This window comes from Dendropsophus ebraccatus, chromosome 9, assembly GCF_027789765.1.
Source record: "Dendropsophus ebraccatus isolate aDenEbr1 chromosome 9, aDenEbr1.pat, whole genome shotgun sequence".
NCBI classification, from domain to species: Eukaryota; Metazoa; Chordata; class Amphibia; order Anura; family Hylidae; genus Dendropsophus; species Dendropsophus ebraccatus.
The window spans coordinates 17625240-17647284 of record NC_091462.1 but is presented as its reverse complement, the minus strand read 5'-3'; the positions used below and the strand labels follow the sequence as shown (position 1 = coordinate 17647284).

The 22045-nt window shown below is 42.1% G+C and overlaps 1 protein-coding gene across 2 annotated transcripts in view; it reads right to left on the bottom strand.

Annotated features, from left to right (window-relative positions):
* Positions 1-22045, bottom strand: part of KYNU (kynureninase) — a 75439-nt gene that overhangs the window by 40971 nt on the left and 12423 nt on the right. For both annotated transcript variants that reach the window (XR_011364511.1, XM_069982661.1), the window contains exons 4-7: positions 19021-19103; positions 11485-11546; positions 9054-9125; positions 1384-1458 (exon numbers count right to left, since the gene is read on the bottom strand). Coding sequence is in view for 1 of the 2 variants with exons in the window: in XM_069982661.1 (XP_069838762.1) it covers positions 1384-1458; positions 9054-9125; positions 11485-11546; positions 19021-19103 (292 nt within the window). In the remaining variant the exon portion in view is untranslated. The remainder of the gene's footprint in view (positions 1-1383; positions 1459-9053; positions 9126-11484; positions 11547-19020; positions 19104-22045) is intronic.

Sequence of the window (22045 nt, the reverse complement as noted above, 5' to 3'; positions counted from 1 at the left end):
ACATTGCGGGAGCAGGGACACCACTCAAAGACAGGAGTCCCTGTTTATGTCTGTACTTTTTTGGGGACCTGCAGTTTGGTAAGACAAGTTAATGGTTTATAAAAATTGTAACTCAGTAAATGAGCAAGATTTGGTAATACAAGCCCCCCCATGTCCTATCCTTATACTGAAAACCCTCTCATTTTAACCCACTGCTAGTTGATCAACTCTGCTTCTGATCAGACAATTTCCGGCTCTCCTCCGGTGTCCATCGTCACCAAGGATCCTGTAGAAGTGTGGAGATCCTCCTGTGGAAGCGAGCAGCTCAGCCTTATTACTTTCCATGGCATGATACACCTACAGGTGAGTTTGGTGGCTGCTACGTCTGTAACTATTAATAGTGTGGGCAAAGTCTTTGACAATATGTAAGTCTGTCTGCATTTACCACTAGGGGGAGCTCTGAAGCTTAAAGGGGTTATCCAGCGCTACAAAAACATGGCCAATTTTCCCCCTCTCTTGTCTTCAGATTGGGTGTGGTTTGGAACTCAGTTGCATTGAAGTAAATGGAGCTTAATTGCAAACCACACCTGAACTGAAGACAAGAGAGGAGGAAAAGTAGCCATGTTTTTCTAGCGCTGGATAACCCCTTTTAATGGATGTTGTTTACACATTGAGGGTACCGGTTGATATAAAAAAAATAAAATAACTGGAGTTGCCCTTTAACTCCAATTTTAAAGCAGTATACAGTAAACTCATCAGCTCCCCCTAGAGGCGGCTGTCGGCAGACAGAATTTTATCATTGAAATCTGCATCTATGAATTCAGATTTGGAGTTCTGTCTCAGAAATATAATGCACCGACCTGTAATACAAATACATTAGAAATCTTGAACTTCTTTATATTATAAAAACAAGCTCGTCTTCCAGGCTGGATTTACCCATTAAGGGGAATGACTCTCCTAGATGGAGGCACAGACACCATAAAGGTTTGGCTTATATGAAGCGTTGTGCTAATGGAGTAGGAGGCCGCACTTGAAATGACACCTTGACATTTGCCAACCTCCTTATTTTATATGATTGCTAATTACAAGGCATTGAAAGGAGTTATAATTAACCATAAAGTGCCGCTCTCCCTCCGTGCGAGGCTTTTATTTCCCTAGAGAGTAATTAACTTGGAACCCCGCATAATAATGATATCATCCATTTTTAATTCCCCAGAGACTTGTATCTATGCACTGTAGTCATCCAGACCCCGGCTATCAAACGCTACATTGTTAGCTTGTTCTCTTGATCTCACACAGACCTTTGAAATAAAAAAGAACATAAAAAAAACAACATAAAGGGTAAAGAAGAGATTAAGGAGTTGGAAGAGAAACTGGAAAATAAAAGCACGGAGTGGTACGAACCTTGCGGGGATGGACCAGGAGCATGCTTGTCTCCACATCCAGGCCGTGAAGACGAATCTGGGATTCAACAGCGTACTGCGAGACACAATCACATAATGTAAGGGAGGATATACAGATAACTATATAGACGCCATTGCACTAAAGAGAAGGATGCACTGAAACTACTTTGAAGAACGTAAGGGAAATATGAGTTATTTTGCAAGCGCTATGCAAATTCCTGATATGGCGGCCACTAGTGGTATCAGTGGGGCACTACACCATGTTCCATGGAATGAACCTATCCATGCTGCCTCTTGTGGTCTTCTTTTCCCCATCGCTGCAGCTTTAGAGCGGCCTGTCTCAGCTGATGGGCTGCCCAGCCAATCACTGGCCGCAAAGGTCCCGGCCTGTCAGCTGAGACAGGCCGCTCTAAAGCTGCAGCACGTGGGGCCCGGGGAAAAGAAGACTGCAGCCTGGATAGGTAATGTATATAGTCAGCCGCCAGCAGCGCATCGACAATTATAGTTTCAAACCTATACCAACGATCAGCCAATGATTGTTGTCATCGGTTGATCGTTGTATTTATTACACGGAGCGATAATCGGCCAAATTAGGCAGATTCGGCCGATTATCGTTCCGTGTAATAGTACCCTAATCCCCAGCTTAAGAGCATTATGGGCATTGCCCGTCCACCTGGAGCACCACCACCCCCATCCTCGCCCATCCTTCCCACAATGCATATCCGCATATGTATAGTAATGCTGCTTGTTACCGCACATGTGCAGGGGAGAGGTTACATTGGGGACAGCCTGCTCCTGCGCATGCCCGATTCTCTGTGTGCTTATGACTGTGCTAATGTAAAAAAACAAGCACGTTCAGCACCCTATTCTGGATCTCATACTTACATTGTCAGCGACGTCCAAGATCCAGAAAAGGGTGCTGAGTAGCGATTCTAGACACCAGCATAGTTAGAAGCACACGGAGAATCGGGCATGCACAGGAGCAGGCTGTCTCCAACGTGAGCTCTTCCCTGCACATGTGTGGCAACAAGCGGCATAACTATACATATATGAATCTGCATAGTAGATGGGTGCTCCGGCCGAACAGGCAACGGCCATTATGTTTCCAAGCCGGCGATTTGCATATGTGCAGTTACCCAAAAGCTCCACAATACAAGAACACAGAGAAATAACAATGACACCACTGCGGACATAAGGTAAAAAGCTGCTGAGGGATATCAGCAGGTTCATTGGACACTTTAAAGGGGTATTCCCATCTCTAGATCCCGAATCTTTGGATCAGTGGGGGTCTCAACATTTGGAACCCGTTACCCCATCTTATTTGTTATATCCTATCCTTAAGATAAAGGCTGTTTTACTCTGGCCGATCTGGAGGAGCAAGCGAGCGCTGACCTGTCATATAAGTGCTTGTTTGCTCCTTGTTCCCTGCTTGCTGCCCGCGCTATTACATGCACCAACAGCGAGTGGGTAAGAACAAAGAGGGGCTGCGGGGGGATCATTAGATCATCTGGGGAACCCATAGGAGATAGTGGTGGTCTGCTCCTATTACACAGAGCAACAGTCCGTCGTCCCTATCAATGTCCCAACCAACATTGTGCATGTCAGACGATAATTGCTTGGTGTGATAGGGCCTTAAAGTGACTCTGTACCCACAATCTGACCCCCCCCAAACCGCTTGTACCTTCAGATAGCTGTTTTTAATCCAAGATCTGTCCTGGGGTCCGTTTGGCAGGGGATGCAATTATTTTTCCTAAAAAACAACTTTTGAACTTGCAGCCCTGTGTCAAATGGCCGTGGCCTAGAGTGTATGTGCATTAGGCTGGCACACCCTTTGCATCTCTCTTCCCCACCCTCCTCATCATTAGGAATGCTCCAGGCAGATTGTCTCCTATTCATCAGCTGTGAGAACACGGCACATGGGCTGGACCGTTAAGGCACCTGTGCAATGTTCACTGCAGAGGAATAGGAAAAATCCTGCCAGTGGTATTCCTAACGATGAGGAGGGTGGGGAGGAGAGACGGAGGGGTGGTGCAAAGTTATTGCACAGATACTATAGACCACGCCAGTTTGGCACAGGGCTGCAAGTTTAAAAGTTGTTTTTTTAGGACAATAACTGCATCACTTGCCGAAGGGACCGCAGGACAGAACTTGGATTAAAAGCAGCTAGCGGTGCAAGATGCAAGCGGTTTGGGGGGGGGGGGGGGGACATATTGTGGGTACAGAGTCGCTTTAAGGCATAAAAAGCTGAAACAGGAGCTCCCCTTTAAGGTGCCTATACAATGTGGACTAAAGTCTCCTGCGGTATATAGTGGCATCCCGACTGTCCACTGATAAATGATATTGGGGGGAGAAGGGATGGACATGCTAGATTTTCACAACCCAACCCTATTGTTCTGGGAGACGTAAGCGCCTTCCCCATCCCACAGAGAAAACATGAACATTCGGCCATGCCAATCAATAGATCACATCTATTAGCTGACAGCAATAATATGTGACCAACTTTACATACAGCTCAAAGGGGCACATGTTCTTATTGAAGAGACCTTGTGAAGCATTGCTCCATGGGTAAAATATATGCAAATTAACTCTCCTCCAGATAAGAACTTGCCCGTGTAAGCCAAAACCAGCCCCCTGCTCCAGAGACCCCTGACACAGCCGGGTGATTCCTTTTGTTTTGGCCACTATAAGATAGCTTTATTCCTTCGGGAAGATAGCTCATTTGCATAATTTCTTCCCATGGATCATTGCCTGAAAATAAGTCTCCGTACACTAGTGCGTCTCTTCAATGAGAATCAGAACCCTCCAATTTGCAAGAGCGAGAGAGGAGTAACAAAGAAACAATCTGCGGCTGCCTCTTGATCTGATGAAGGTGATTGTTCCCCATAATGCATCATCCTTCTGAGACTTATTAATAAAAAAAATTTCCTTTAACTGAAAAACCCGCGACTGTGGAAATGACTTCTTTGCATGAGTGAACAGCGCCAGGAACAAGACATCTAAAGATTTTTGTTCTTTCTTCTGTCCCTTTTTTACAACTGGGAAGAGATTTGTTCTCCTGCTGCCTGTAGTTCATAGAGGATTATCTACGCTCATACAGTACATTGTAACAGACCGGCAGTTACCATCTAAGCTCCATAGACTATAAAGGGGTAAAAAAAAAATCAGCTGGTTTCAAAAAGCGATTTGTAAATTACTTTGATTTAAAAATCCCAAGTCTTCCTGTACTTATCAGCTGCTGTATGTCCTGCAGGAAGTGGTTTATTCTTTCCAGTGTGACACAGTGCTCTCTGCTGCCACCTCTGTCCACGTCAGGAACTGTCCAGGAACAAATCCCCATCAAAAACCTCTCCTGCTCTGGACAGTTCCGGACATGGACAGAGGTGGCAGCAGAGAGCACTGCATCATACTGGAAAGAAGTTTTTCTCACTCTACTGTTCTACTGGGACAAGTGGCTTACAGGTTGTATGGGGTTTTGAGGGGGGATAGGTTCCTCTTCTGACCCACTCAGCTTTGATACTGTATGCAGTGCGTTATACCTTCATCCTTCATTTGGTAGATTTTTGTATGTAGATAATTGTATGATAATTCATATATACCGTGTCTGGTAGCCTTGGTGGGATATTGGTATCCCCATACAGTGGGGTGCACATCCTCTATGTTAGGGTACTATTACACAGAAGGATAAACGGCCGAATCAGCCCTATCTGGCCGATTACCGCTCCATGTAATAAGCACAACGATTAGCCAATGACAACGAACATCGGCTGATCGTTGACATAGGTTTAATAGCAGTGCGTGTCCGGTGGCTGACTATATGCAAACTGTATACATTACCTATCCATGGTCCAGGGCTCCTCTTGCTCTCTGCTTCTCCCCGGGTCCCGCACGCTGCAGCTTCAGAGCGGCCTGTCTCAGCTGACAGGCAGCTCAGCCAATCACAGGCCGGGACCACCGCGGCCAGTGATTGGCTGAGCGCTCTGAAGCTGCAGCGTGCGGGACCCGGGGAGAAGCAGAGCACAAGAGGAGCCCCGGACCATGGATAGGTAATACAGTTTAAGCAAGGGCTGCAAGGACATGGGTAACGATGGGTTAAACTATTATAGGGCTGTGTAATAGGCCCAGATCGTCGCTCGTTTACAGTTATTATCGGCCCCATTGGCCTGTGTAATAACACCCTTAGGCTGATGCCAATCAGGTTTTAATTGTTTTTAGCTTGTTTGTGTACTGTTTATTAATAAACCTTGGTATTTGCTTTCTATTTGGGTGCGCACAGTTTCTTATTTGTGCCTTCTTTTCTTGGTTTACTATATTGTGTGTTCAGGCAAGTTGTAGCACCCCTTTTTGTTATGCATATCTACAATAGGCGGTGTCCACCTTGCCTTTTACTATTATATTGGAAAGAATACACCACTTCCTGCAGAGCATGCAGCAGCTGATAAGTACTGAAAGGTTTAAAAAAAAATTATGTTCAAATCTGATTATTTTTACACCAATTGATTTTCAAAACAATATTATATATATATATTTTTTTTTTTTTCGGAATACCTCTTTAATCCTCTCCAAAACTGTATGGTCCCTGAATTATCAACATCCCTGCAGTACAGTGCATTATGGTCTCACTCACAGATATGTGGCTGAGACCTTATGAGGCGACATACCCAGTGTCCATTGTAATGTAACTATAATGCAAAGTTCCATAGCTTTATCTTGTCTTTCTATTAGGTGTAACATGTCTGCTCGCTGTCAGTTAATGGGAATCTGAAAAACCTGACCCAGTCATCTTCTCCTGATACATGGATTGTCATAAGAAAGAGCCCTGTATGATCTTATATGTATAGGGAGAGATTTATCAAACATGGTGTAAAGTGAAACTGGCTCAGTTGCCCCTAGCAACCAATCAGATTCCACCTTTCATCCCTCACAGATTTGGAAAATGAAAGGTGGAATCTGATTGGTTGCTAGGGGCAACTGAGCCAGTTTCACTTTACACCATGTTTGATAAATCTCCCCCATAATACCTATAAAAGGAGTTTCCTGTTTTGTTTGGTGGATTCAGGGGTCAGTCTATTCCTTACAGAGATGCCTATTCAACTATGTAATAGCGAACTGGCTGATCTGGAGTTTGTGGCATGATGTTCCTGAAGCTGATCAGATGATTGCCAGGATTTCAGTATAAAATATATTGCTTTCATGAGACAGTCCCTTAGAGTATGTTCACACTAAGGAAATCACGGGGATAACTTGCTGTGGATTCTGCCGCTCGTCCCCTCGCACTTCCGCTTCGGTGTCTGCCCGTCCCATAGACTCCACAGTAAGTTATCCCCGTAATTTCCTTAGTGTGGACATAACCTTAAAGCATTGTTGCCAACATTTAAACAAAAATTTTCAGGGACACTTTAGCGGTAAAAAAGGGTGTGGCTTGTTGTTGGTGTGGTCTCTGTGGGGTGTGGCCTATCATGGGTATGGGTTCTGATTTTTCTAGTTAGAATTTACAGACAGAACACTACAAAAGGAGCATTACACACCCCAGTATTCGGTCCCCAGTATATCACACACCCCAGTATCAGGTCCCCAGTATATTACACACCCCAGTATTCGGTCCCTAGTATATCACACACCCCAGTTTCAGGTTCCCAGTATATTACACACTCCACTCAGAGAAGGCTGAGATGCAGCTACACCCCATATCATCATACTACTACCCCCTTCATCTTACTGCTCCTTCATCAACATAATACTACCCCTTCATCATCTTCCAAGCCCCTCCATCATCATACTACTACCCCCTTCATCCTACAGTCCTTCCATCATCACAGTACTACCCCTTTAATCCTCCTGCCCTTCCACCATCATACTACCACCCCTTAATCCTCCTCCTGTCCCTTCATCATCATACCAGTACCCCCTTCAGCATCCTATTGTCCGTTCATCTGTAGTTAAAAAAAAAGAAGAAGCTATACTTACCTCACCAGTATGGTTCCTCTAGTCCCCCAGGGACCCCTCTCCCTGCTCTGCATGAGTGACAGCACTTGTGCTGGAAGAGGCAGAGCTTCCGACATTGTTTTACCGGAGCTGTCTCCTCAGAATCGGGACAGTCCCGGCAAAACCGCAACTATGCCTTAAAGGGGTTAACCAGGATCTGAAAAAATAGTGTCCCTCTTCTGAAAACAACGCCACCTTTGTCCTCAGATTTTATGCGGTATTACAACTCAACTTCATTCACTTTAATGGAACTGAGCTGCAGTGCCGCACGCAAACTGAGGACAAGAATGGCAACTAAGGAAGAAGGCAACTGTGATCTTCTAATTCTGGATAATCCTGAAAGGGGATTTTTATATTTTGTAGTCTAAAGTAGGTCAATTCACAGAGTACAATTTTCCATGGACAGCAATTGTGTTCTGCTCCTGTCTCCTGCAGAAGGGACATTGATTTTTTGCTGCTGTTCGGACTTATTATCCCCAGTTAAAGGAACTGACTCCAAAATAAATTTCTATTTAGTCAAATACGATTTAAAGGGGAAGGATTCTACATTAAATTTGTAATGTGCTTTTAATTTATAGCTATTAATTTTTGATACACACACATTTTTTTTTTTTTAGCTGATGGCCTCTAGCACAGGAGCCCTGAATGCTTCATTTATAGTACTGGCTCCCTCATATAGGAGGCAGAGACTTTATGAACTCCTTTAAGGCTCTTGGGCCAGTTGCAACCGCCCCCTTTGCAGCCCATATAGCTACACCCCCTGTTCACAGTCAAATTCCTGCTCCAAGAGGGAGAGTCGTCTAGCCAAAAGAGGAATTAGTTGTGCAAGGACTGCTTTGCTAACACTTAAAGTGTTACTCCGGAGGAAAAAAAAAGTTTTCAAATCAACTGGTGTCAGAAGGTTATACAGATTTGCAAATGACTTTTGTTTTAAAAACTAAAATCTTCTTGTAATTATCAGCTGCTGTATGTCCTGCAGGAAGTGGTGTATTCTATCCAGTCTGACACAGTGCTCTCTGCTGCCACCTCTTTCCATGTCAGGAACTGTCCAGATCAGGGGAGGTTTTCTATGGGGATTTGCTCCTGCTCTGGACAGTTCCTGACATGGACAGAGGTGGCAGCAGAGAGCGCTGTGTCAGACTGGAAAGAATACACCACTTCCTGCAAGACATACAGCAGCTGATAAGCACTGGAGGCTTGAGAAGTATTTAATAATAATAATAATAATAATAATAATAATAATAAATAAATAAATATATATATAGTTTTATAGGTAAGAAAAAAATAAACAGTTTGAAGACATAGGGAAACGGATCTCAGTGTAGCTGGGACCCCATCTGACAGGTCTAGGAGTGTTTGCTCCTTTATAAACACATGACATTTGGAAGCTTCATGCTCCGCATTGATTTCTCATTCTGCATTAGAACCCTCATGAGTAATTGTCAGCGATGTGGGACCGGTGCGGGTCCCGGGCGCAGGCGGCCACCAATGGCTTTAAGAAGTAGTCTGAAATCAATGAGCAAATCCAATCCTGTTTTGTCATGTGTGCTTTTCTATTGAGCCGGAATAAATGGAGCCCTATAGAATCCTGGGAGGTGGATTTGCTATGGAAAGATGATTATCACCGCGGTAAATACACAAAAATCTCCATTAAGAGCTCATTAGTAGATTGGGGGGGAGGGTCCTTACGTGGTCCGAAGGAAAAGCTTTAGCTTCAAGGAGAATCTTATGGCGACTCTTTGTAGGTTTGTAAAAGGAGAGCTGTAAAAACAAATACAAAGGAATACTGAATGGAGCGGTATACAAGAGCCTGTATCCAGCAACCAGAGGAAAGAATGGATGAAAAACATAGCAGCATGGTGAATTACATTGTGACCGAACCTATTCATGTATAAGTCATATGCTCTGTGCAGAATTTCACAATTTTCTATAATTAATATTATTATTCTTATTATTATTTTTACATGGAGGCACATAGACTTTTCTATTGCATACTTTATGATTCACATCCTGGAGATATGCTTATGGTGCGTTTACACAGGCAGATTTATCTGACAGATTTTTGAAGCCAAAGCCAGGAACAGCCTATAAACAGAGACCAGGTCATAAAGGAAAGACTGAGATTTCTCCTCTTTTCAAATCCATTCCTGGCTTTGGCTTCCAAAATCTGTCAGATAAATCTGCCTGTGTAAACGCACCATAAGGCTATGTTCACACTACGTATGAGACCGGCTGTTCCGTGACCCCGGCCGGGTCACGCAACGGCCGGTCTCTGGCCGGATCATCTCGGCCGCAGAGCTCTGATGCGCCCGCATCGGAGCTTCCCATAGCACACAGTAAAGCGAGCGGCCGGAGCCGCTCGCTTCACTGTGTGAACTGACAGGTCTTTCTGCGGCCGGAATTCACTGAATTCCGGCCGCAGAAAACTGACCTGTCAGTTTTTTCCGGCGCCGCATTGATCCCAGCCGGAGCGTATACGATGTGTGTACGCTCCGGCCGGGATCCCATTGAAAATAGACTATGTAACACACTACGGCGGTAGTTCTGCGGCGAGAACTATGGCCGTAGTTTTACCTAGTGTGAACATAGCCTTAGTCTGCTGTGTATTCATTACTGCTACTCATTGACCTTAAAGGGGTACGCAATAAAATATTTCAAATCAACTGGTGTCAGAAAGTTATACAAATTTGTAATTTACTTCTATTTAAAAGTGTCAAGTCTTCAAGTACTTATCAGCTGCTGTACGTTTGCCAGTAAGTGGTCTGACACAGTGCTGTCTGCTGCCACCTCTGTCCATGTCAGGAACTGTCAAGATCAGTAGCAAATCCCCATAGAAAACCTCTCCTGCTCTGGACAGTTCTGACATGGACAGAGCAGCAGCAGAAAGCACTGTGTCAGACTGGAAAAGAATAAACCACTTCCTGCAGGACATACAGCAGCTGATAAGTACTTGAAGACTTGAGATTTTTAAATAGAAGTAAATTACAAATCTGTATGACTTTCTGACATCAGCTGATGTGAAAGGATTTCTTTTTTTTTTTTTATCTCCAGAGTACCCCTTCATTGGGTTGCAGAAAATTAGTAAAGTCAGTGGGTAGATTTCTGAATGTACAGTATCTGTATTATGTATAGTGGGACTTGTATGGCAGAACACAGGCATTGTACTCTTTCAGACTAATGACCTGTTTAGGCACAGTGCCCAGACATCAATAGGCTCTTACATCACCACTTACATCACACAGTGATCACTTTGACACGGGCGGGAAAACAACAGCCTCTCCTGAGTAGTATAAGGGAAATGAGACACTGTTGTTTCATCTCTCCTTCTAATCTATCTATGTTGATGAATAGATAGATAGACAGATAATGTATTTGCTGTGCAAAGCAGAAGCAGATCAAGCCAGTGGGGGGGCAGGGAATGGTGACCGGATCTGAGGTGCAATGCATGCTGGGAGATGTAGTTTCCCAGCCGGGTGCCATGATCTAAAACTGGGATCATTTGAAAAAGTCTTAATCTGGGGCTAAGAGAAGCATAGACAAGTGGGAAAGGTGTCAAACAAGCGGTGGAGGACCCATAAGTGCACCTACATGCTTTTTGTGCATTTTATTTTTGCTGGAGTTCCCCTTTAATTTAGTCAGATTTCAGAAAGTTCAGGGAAGTTGTCACTTCCCCACCCCCACCCGTTTTGCATCTCATACAAAGGGGGCGATAATGAACACAGATGAAAAAAAACAAAGAAGTTATAGCTGGAATTGCTTTATAAGCCGCGGGAAGGAGCAGCTATGGATTTACAGTTTGCAATATTGGGAGGTATGGTTCAGCACACAATATAGATGACTTTGTATAAACTATAAGTAATCCGGATTGTATGCTAAATGCTTTCAGTAGAAGAGAAAACTTGCTGGGGTATTAAAAAAAAAAAAAAAAAAACCTCCAACGCAGAGGCAGCTTCCCAGAATGGCTGGAGACGATTATTGTTCCACATCCGCTTCGTGATTTACAGGAAAACAATTTCTTGAAAGGGAAAGCAATGTTGTTTCTTGTGTGAACATGCATAAGAGATAAGAAAAATCTGCAATGGAAAGTAGAAGGACCCGAGCTGGGGGAGAGCGGACTCACCATCTGAAGATGCAAATTAACGGTGAGCCCATTCATTAACGCCACCTCTCCCGCTTTAGCACCTGCAAGAAAAAAAAAAAAACATTAAAAGAAACCTCAGCAATTTCTTTTCGCCCAGTAATTTCTGTTAATATGGAAAATATTCCACCGCGGCCGGGAAGAAGACGGCTTTCCGTAATCCGGGATGGTAGACGCAGTTTGAATGCCTCGCCGGAATAAACGTGAAAGTCTATTTATTTCTCTCATTTGGTGATCAGAATAATAAGATAATGAAGTAGTGGCGGATTTCGGTGAGCGAGAAGCTGATATATCGTTATTTTCAGGTTGGATTCATACAAATTGCATTTCAAAACATGTAAAAATAGAAATTTCATGCAAAACAACAGCAAAAAAAATAAACAAACAAAAAAAGGATTGTAATGTAATGGATATATTACATGCTGAGCATTACTCTGCAGTCTTCATATGTACTGTATATATTGCGACTAGTAAGAACTTATAGAGATAAGGAAAATAAGTGCCCCCCCCCATAGATATTGTGCTGTTCTTCTCCTTAGATCTCAGAAAGTTAAAGGGGTATTCCACTCAAACATAACTTGTAATATGTTCCTGCCCATGGTGAGACTAACAATTATTTCCATAATTGTTATTATCTATTCAGTCTCCTTCCCCCAGTTTTGAGCTGCTGCTTTCTGCTGAAGACATAAAAATCTCTGTGTGAGCTTTTCATTCTGTCTCCTCCTCCCTTCTGAGACAGCTGATGTAAACAATATTCAATTAACAAATAAGGGATCTCTCACAAATATCACAAAACAAGGGGGCACAACTTAATGTCAAAAACACATACCAATTATCAAAAGAGAATAAAAGCTAGACACTATATACTTAAGTGCACACCACCTGATGTAAACAAGTCCCTGGCTGGCTTTACCTGTAACATTGTAACTTCTTTTTAATGCTGGGAGGATTAATCACAGTAAGTTCATCATTAAGTTGATCTCAAAATAATCCCCCGACGTTACAAAGAAGTTAAAATGTTGCAGATAAAGCCAGTCAGGGACTTGTTTACATCAGCCATCTCAGAAGGCAGGGAGAGGAGACAGAGAGAAAGGCTCACACAGATATTTTTGTGTCTTTTGAAGAAAGTAGCAGCTCAGAACTGAGAAAAGGAGACTGAATAGATAATAACAAGTTGAATAACAAGAATGAATTGTTAGTTTCACCATGGGCAGCAACCTATGAAAATTTATTTTTGAGCGGAATACCACTTTAAGTCCCTATTACACAGAACAATAATCTGCTGAATCAGGCCAATATGATCAAATATTGCTCCGTGTAATAAAGATAATGATCAGCCAGGGTGTATGGGTGATGGCTGATGAAAGTATATAGAAAATAATAAAGTTATACTTACCTCTCTAGGCTCCTGCAGCCACTGCTGACACTTCGGATATGTCTCTGCAGTGACAGGTCCCTCAGCCAATCACTCTCTCATCTTGGCCAGTGATTAGCTGCCAGTGTCAGTGGTACCAGGAAAAACCAGCAGGACACTGGGAAACCTGGAGAGAATCCCCCCTTTAAGGGAAATCAGATATTATTGATGAATCATGGCCCCAGGAGAGATGCCATTTATCTATTAGGTTCCGTATTACATCCTATAAGAACTTTAGCTATAAAATCCAAAGTCCTGGTAGAAGATGTTCTGTCCGTGTCCTGATCCGTGTTCTTCATGTTGTTTTTGTGTTATACTGGAAGCTCTCTTAATATATTCAGGACTCAGGCATTTTTAATACTTTCACAATACTGGAAAGGGCAAGCGAGAACTCAGACAGATTAATATCCCCTCATAATAAGGGCAGATGGATGGGGGCATTCCAGTCCATTAGAAAAGCAAAGAAAGTTTCACAATTTCATAGGGGTTGGTAAAGTTTAGGAAGATGCATTAGCATAGAAGAGAGTGCGGAATAATGCGCAGTGTGTAGTAATGGTGCTAGCATCCACTTTATAGACTACTTAGGTAGGTAATGTCTCCTCTCATATATCCAGGGATTATCACACACAGACACTGGTGGCTCTTACATAGCTCCCAGCAAAGCAAGATTTTATTGTATAGTCTCTTATAGTATATTAACTGTTTCCTTACATTGCTCACTTTAAAGGGCGACATCTGTTCTTATAATTGTCTGCGTCTCACCAAGCTAAATAATATATTCAAAGAACTGCCTAAAGAGTTCATATGAAATTGCAGAGGATCATTCATACTAAATTACAACATCATCATACTACATCATACTAAATTACAAATGTATATAATTTTTTTGGTACCAGTTGATTTGAAAAAAAATAATTTCTCGCTAGAATTTTCTTTTACATTTCAATACTTTTTTATTGAAAATTTTCAGTTTTATAACAATTAGGTATATAAGACACACACAACAGTAACAGGAAAAGTAACAAGAAAGGTTAGCCGGACAGGCTGCATTCAGAGAACATGTACAGCGATAACTAATGTCCATGGGTGTAATGACCTGAAATGGCTTGAAATCTATTGGAGATCTCGTCAACAGGGCCAATGCACATCATCCAAGTCCCTTTGTATTGGTGCAATCGCGATAAGCAAATAATAAATGCAGACAGTCCATGAAAAATAACAACCTAAAAGGAACCAAAGAAGAACTGGGCAGGAATAAAACGGATTCCACTGATAATGTTATAAAAAAACAACAAGAACACAGTAAAGGTAGAGGAAGCGAATAGTAAAGGTATGGTCACGGTAGGAGGCAAACCAAGGTCATCATTGGTGGTTTATGGACAGTCAGAGGTCTAAGACTTACAGTAAGAACTCAGGGTCCATTTGTTCCAAATAATTCTGAAAGAATCTGAGCTTATCCTGGAATAAGAAATAAGTTGTTCCATAGTGTAACAGTGTTGTATACTATCTATTACCTCCTGGATCGCTGGGGCAGTGGGCGACTTCCAATGGCGTGTAATAATTAGTCTGGCGATATTGACAATTTTGCAAAATAGGGTCCTGATTGCAGCTGGAATGTCATGAAGATCCAGAAGTACCATCGCCTGCGCAGGGGATAGAGTAACCTGCATACCCAGCACTTCAGTTAACAGGGTGTTCACAGAGGACCAATAAGGTGTAAGGCAGGGACATTCCCATAGTACATGAATTAGGGAGCCAATATTCCCACAGTTGCGCCTACAAAGGGGGGATGAGGAGGGATAAACATGATGTATTTTTTGTGGGGTAAAATACCAGTGCAGTCTAGTTTTTAGTAGATTCTCCCTTTGGGGTACTGCCATCGCTGATCTGAAAGACCATTGGTAGGCCCGTAACCACTCCTCCGCAGAGTAAGACTTGTGCAAGGATGTTTCCCATTTAACAATCGCAGAAGATTTTGTAAAATTAAAAAAATCTCCCAGTATGTTATAGAGAGGACGGAGTCCTTTCAGGCGACCCAAAAGAGAGTTGTGAATCTCATTACTCCACCGAGGATTGGAATTGGGAACGTTAGATAGGCAGTGCCTGCAGATATAAGAAAAAATCACAAGGAGAAATATTGAAATTCCTCTGTAAATATTAAAAATCGTGCAATACTCCATCTCTGCACAAGTCTTTGACCGTACATATGCCCCTGGACATCCATTGTTTCAGCAGTGGTTTGGAGGAAGCTGGCAAGGCCCCAGACAAAGGGGAGTTGCCAGTGACATCACTGAGCAGGGCACACCACGTGAGGCGTGGGCTTGACACCAACATTTGATACAGGCTAACATAGGTGGGGAGAGGGGGAAGTTTTTGCTCTGGGGCGACCAAATGTGTGAATAGAGAAGACCAGGTAGGTCGTCGTCGCAGAAGACTCTTTCTATTTGGATCCAAGGCTTATAATGGAATTTTCCTTTAAATGTATTGCCGTGTGCCGATTTTTATTTTGTTTTTTTTTGCAAGCCAAAGGATTGTCAGCCACTACAAGAGCCATAAAAAACAGGCTCTACTGACAAGGAATTGACTCCAGATCTACCTGCATTGTGGGTTGTCTTCTGCTGGACCTTTGTGGCTCATTATTGAGTTGTATCCACCAGATCTTCTGATAATCGGCTCATTCAACGGAGTACAGCAGTGAATATGATACTGTATGTACAGCGTACGGAATTCTGGAGTTTACCCCACCTGAAATGTTACTTTTTCCTATCGATTTTCTAAATGTACAAATTATAAAAAAAAAAAAAATTACAAATGTTTAAATATACTGAAACTTCTAATTTTATCTTAAAGTTGATGCCGCTAGGAGTTAAGATGATTTGATCACCATCAAATGATTAATAGAAGAGTAGTTTTACAGAACTAATAATGGCTGGAGCTGGGAGCAGGCTTTACATAGTGCTAGATAAATCAGCCGCCTCCATCTTAATGAATAGTCGTCCAATCTTTCTAATTTAAATGCACTTTGCCTTTTGCATATATACTTCATCTCTTCAACTCTCTCCTTGGTAAGTGCTCTGTGCTGAATCAGCTCATTGCGGCATTGAACCAACGCGCTCCACGAAGACTATTTCACAAAGCTAAGATCAGCACTTCACCCCCTTCTCCCTAACGTTTGGCTGTCTTTTAGAATCAGTCTCAAAGCTTCAATATAGATTTAAAGGTCATTTGCAAGAATTGTAAAATTGGACAATTCCATTTTTTTTTTTTTTTTTAGTCCCGTCCATATCATATCTTGACTTTCTGTTGGATTTTTTCTGTTGGATTGGAACACTCAGGCATACAGTGAGATACATTGGCCGCTTACAGAAGCAAGTCCCGGGAAAGCGCCATTGATGTAACTGTCCATTTATGGTCAGACCATATATGGGCAGTCTTTATATAGTAATTAGTGTTGAGAGTCGAGTGCTCGTTATTCGAGTCAAGCTATTTTTCAATGCTAATCTTGAGTAGCAAACCCTATTGAAATCAATGGGAGACTCGAGTATTTAACCAGGGGCCCCCGTCCCTAATTTTTGTATATTTCAACCATTGAAAGGATGTTTAAAAGAAATATGCAAAAATTTGAACGAAAAAATGTAACAGGTATTTGCAAGACATATTAGAACTCCGGCGGTTTGCCAGTCAGCAATTGCTGGCATATCGCCAGAGTTCTAATGTGTCGTACACGGCATTTTCTAGAACCTAAGATGCTGTACAGCTGCTATAGTAAAATACTATGAAGTGGCCATACTTACCTGTCCATGCTTCTCTTGATGCCGTGTCGGAGGGCATCAGGAGGAATACGGACACATAACTATGGACACTTTTTTCTGTAAAAATATCAGATACTCAGTGTTTACTGTAAAAGTACCAGGATGTGTCAGTACAGTAACGTGAATATTGAAACACTTTTGGAGCTTCCAGCACCATAATGATACACACTATGTTTGACCGAGCATGCTCACTAAACACTAATGGTAACTGTCTAAAGCTGCATCATCAGTGCCTGACCAGGAAAGCCTGGCTGTCTCCTTCTCCTCCTTCCGAGCACCTTCCAGAGATGTGGTACCACTGATGGTCACCTTACACAAATCATAATGCACCCTGTGTATCGGATGGCTATCTAGAGGGAGATTAGGAGGATGAGATGACGGAGGTCCCTGAATTTCTTCTTCGGTAAACCACAATAATAGTGTCCATAAATGGGCAAAGACATCACTGGGATATGACAGATGCCATATGTTTCTGCTAAAGAATCTCAATGTACGGCATTGGGTAGGTTACTATGCTGTTTTATACATTATGTTTGTGGTATACTGATGTATACTAGCCAAATGGAGACCAGAAATATGTTCTTTCGGCCTATTTCTGACATTTATCCCCTATGGACATGTTTAGGGAGCTGGGAGATTTCCCAATGTTCACACTAAATGTAGGAAAAAAAAATAAATCTAAACAGAGCCTAAGAAGAGTCATTGGGTTTTGTCTGAAATCTTTGAAGGCACCATCAAAGTGGACCTACTGTAAATTATTTCTCAGTTCTTTAATTCATTGGACTATGAGTACATGAGCATGCAGGGTCCTTTAGCATGAGCATGGAGCCATGTACTGTATATACCGTACAGTGTGTTCATAAATTGTGCCGCACTGAACATAGGAAATCGGTCTAATAACTAAAACGCTTCTAATAGGATATAATTAAAGTTTTCTAAGTACCTTTGAAAAGCCATGTGCTGTTTTTACAGTACATACAGTATTTTCAGTTGCAATTATTTGAAAAAACCTCTAATTGATTTGTTTACACAGCTGCCATATGTCTCTTTGGCAACAGACTACAAACACTGTATTTGGTCCAATCCTGGTTATGTTACTCTCATTTATTTACCCCTTTTACTACTTTGTGTAGATTAACAAAACAGAGGGGAAGATGGAATTAAATATCACATGACTATAAGATCAGACTACTCGGGGTATGTCTGTAGTCTGTCACCATGGAAACAGAAGTATCTTAATTCTCAAAGGGGCCGTAACATCGACAAAAGGTGATAAGCATATGATCATGGTAGGTCCCAAATCTGCCTTTGGAATAGCAGAGTACAGAACTTACTCTAGTGGTAGATATCACATGACTGTAAGATCAGACTACACAGGGATTGTAGTCTGTCACCATGGAAACAACAGTATCTTAATTCTCAAAGGGACTGTCACATCAAGAAAAGGTAATAAGTATATGATCATGGTTGGTCCCAAATCTGCCTTGGGAAGAGTACAGAACTTCTTTAGCCAGTCTTAGTCAGTCCCTTAGACGATGAATATGCAGATGCAACCATTGCTCTTTTCTAGAAGAGAACTCTTGACACCCCCCCCCCTCGATTTAATCATACTAAGAACTCTGAACATCAGGTTAGCACTGTGTACATAATTCATGTGTAAAATTAAAATAATAGTATATAATTCCTCTTGTTTTTATCACATTGCCGTACAGTATTTGCGTGCAGCCTGTAGCTCGCTCACAGGCAATGTTCCTCGCTATCCGGACTAATTTATCCCCATGTAACTTGGAAGCGTACCTCTATTTCAATAAAGAATTACTTTTTAAAAGAATGAAAAGTAGTTGTATAGTTTTAGCAAACTCAATAAAATTTTAACTTTTTTTCTCCCAGGATTAACATCTATAGCCTATTCTTTTTATTTAAAAGGTAAATAGGTTATACATTCGGTGCTGATTATAAAATATCCTAATGGCGATCCTGGATTTTTTCTGCTACATAGCTCCAAATTCCCTGCATAGACATAGATGGAAAACATAACATGCTAGCTTCCACTGGAGGGAACTTCAAAGCTACACCAATTTTTTTTGACTAAAAAAAAAACAAAAAAGAAAACTGTATGTGTGAATCAAGCCAACATATTGCCCCAAAAGGATGAAGATTGAGAGACTTCTACCTGTGAACTGTCAGCTTCAGTCACATACAGGGTATAGATACGTAAAACACAATAGTCATGGCTGTTTTTTTGTTTGTTTTATTACTACATCATGAATAAAAAGAACATATTCTACATACCAACAACTTTGGCCATGAGGTCCACAATGCATTCATCTCCAAGTGCCCATGGGCGTTTTCCCATGAAATGGCCATGGACTCCCCTGAAGAGAGAAAGGACACATAAGCTACATAGTAATATTAATTTGTATGGTGATAAAAAGCATATTTATTGAAGGGTTGTCCAGTTCTAGAAAGATGCATGGGCATGGCATAAAAATAGAAATAATTTAGTCCTAATGGTATCTTTCTGTGCTTGGAGCATGCAGAGTAAGACTTGCTGCTTCCATCTTAACATACAAGAGGAGCTGCTCAGCCAATCACTGAGCAGGGTGTGGTGGTCACTGATTGGTGGAGCAGCCCTTCCTGAATCATGAGACAAAATGTGAATGGCTACTCAGGGGCGCAGGATACGCACAGTGAACAGATAGAAAAAAAGGTATACTTGTCTGTCCTATCGTTGGGCCAGCTTTGGCACATGTACAAAAAAAACCCATTGTGGGACTGGATGGCTCCTTCATTATATAAATAAAAAAATAAATAAATAAATGTATGTTGGCTAGATGTATCTGACCTATGAGTCTATAGGTCTTTGAGCCAAACTTAGATTACGGTAGAGCCCTACATTGATGTACTGCAGCTTAAGAGGGGTTATCCAGCCCATAAAAATTATATATCTGCAACCTTGCTGTGCTTACAGATACATTTTTTTCATCCAGGTGAACTGGACAAGGCTGCTGCCCCAACTAGAAGTAAGGGGGGGGGGGACACTGAAAAGGCTGAAGGACTAAAGTGCTGCCCCCCTCCTTCAAATAGCTCAAGGAGTCAGATCTCCTAGGCAAATATATTTTACAGACTGAATAGCCCCTCCAAAGGCTTCTGCCTACTAAGAACCAAGGCTGCCAGGAAAATATTCCAAGACTCCCAACTTCTCCAGACGCCGGGAATCAAATGCCAAGTGTTTGGGTTGACGACCCTTTACAGTTTCCTCTCACGTTTACTCAACACTACTGAGTGTTTTTCCCCCTGGCTTCCTGGTCTTCCCATCTTACTGCAGCAGATGGCTTCATAGACAAGATCTTCACCCAGCTCATTCTAGCAATAAGAAAGGGACTGAACACTCAAACCCCAAACGATCAAAACTTTCAAAAGTTTTTGTAAGTGACAATAAGGTGAAGAACATTTTTAAAAGATGAGTAAAGTCTTCCATCCTTCAGATAATAGTCAAAATATTCCGGAGAACATTGAAGACAATGGTTGGAGGAGGTTTTTCCGAATGTGATCTCAAGAACTAGGTGAATACTTTATTCTAATCAGCTGAGATAATGGTGTTTTTGCTGCTGGCACCGGGATATCTGTGTCCTATCACATTTGCAGTTTTCTCTAAAATGCTATGCAGATATTTTATAATCCCTCTTCTTCCCGTAACTTTTTAGGTGCTGAAATAATTAACTTGGACGTCGCTGAAGAAACTTTGAGGGTTAAAGGTTTTGCCGTATGTCACATCTTTCAAAATAGCTGCTGTTTCCCAGGTCCACGATGCCGAGCGTAACATTTCCATAAGGAGAAAATAGATTGTAAAAAACGGGGATGGAGTGTGACATCTTCAGCGACGGCAGGAACTGCTGAGGTAGTTAGAAAACTTAATGTCGGAAAAGTGAAAATGTGTCTTTTTAAAGTTAAGCAAATTGCGGTGTCGTGAATGTGAATTGGGCTGACCTAACCGAGATCCATCTCTATACGGGAGCAATAAGGCTTCGATGCAGTAAAAACAAAGTCATCGAAAGGTATGAGGTGCCATGTGCCTCAAATACAAGGCAACACCCTTCCCACCCCAGTGACCTCCGAATGTGGTGTTTTATTTTTATTTATTTTTTTATAAAGGGCCATGTCTTTTTCATTTTTTCATGTATATAGTCATAGTATTTTTTCTTTCTTTCTGGGGGGGATTGGAAGAAAAAACAGGGATCAACCACTGTTTTTTGAGTTCACAATGTGGTATAACTTAGGGGGGACATCTATGAAGACCGACTGTCAGGAGCGAGCGCCTGCTAGCCATTGTGGGTCTTGACACTAGTGTGTGCGTTGGCAGTGGCCCCCCTATTATTGTGCATTGTATTGTCTTGTTCTCGTCTTGTGTTATCCACTTATTCAGATTAGTCAGCAGTTTTCAGGTTGGTGCCGGCTTGTTAAGGAGCCAGGTTCCCCAAAAAGAAGGGACAGATCAGGGGGTTCAACACTAGGGCCTCACTCTGTCTAGTGTCTGTGTCATCACACCGGTGTACTTATATGCCTGTCTTAAATAAGGCCCCACCCACAACTGGCCCACCGGATTCACTAAGAGACACACGCCTCTTAGTGAATCCGACCCTACCTGCATGTGCCGTAGAGCAGACGCAGAAATCTACACCTGCTCCTGAGCTCTTCCCCCCCCGCCCCCCAAGGAGTTTTGTAAGGCTATGATCACACAACATTGTTGATGGTATGTAAGGGTATGTTCACAGAATACAGTTTTTTCTTTTTCCTTCTTTTTTTGGCTAGCCATCGTTTTGAGTGTAATTCGGAAATTATAACAGCAAACATCATTATTCAATGGCCATTATTCCATATGGTGTGTGCACCGATTTCCTATTGGCGTCAATGGGGCACATTATATTTTTAAAAAAATGGGTGTAATTTTTCCTAAAAGTTAGGGCCATATTTTGCTCTTATTTTGACCTTTAGTCTTTGTGCACCAGGGGTAGGATATACTAAGGCAGGTGTAGGGAACCTTGGCTCTCCAGCTGTTGCAAAACTACAATTCCCATCATGCTTTAGCTTTGGCTGTCCAGGCATGATGGGAGTTTTGCAAGAACTGGAGAGTCGAGGTTTCCTACCCCTATACAAAGGTCTTACTATAACCCATACATTTCCATTTTTTTTTTTTTAAATCACATACTATTACACGACAAGTTATGGACTTATTACTTCTAGGTGCCAGTATTGTAATCCCGAGCTCTTCAGCCTCTCTCCAGTGTGAGTATATATTAGTTATTATTTATCCCAT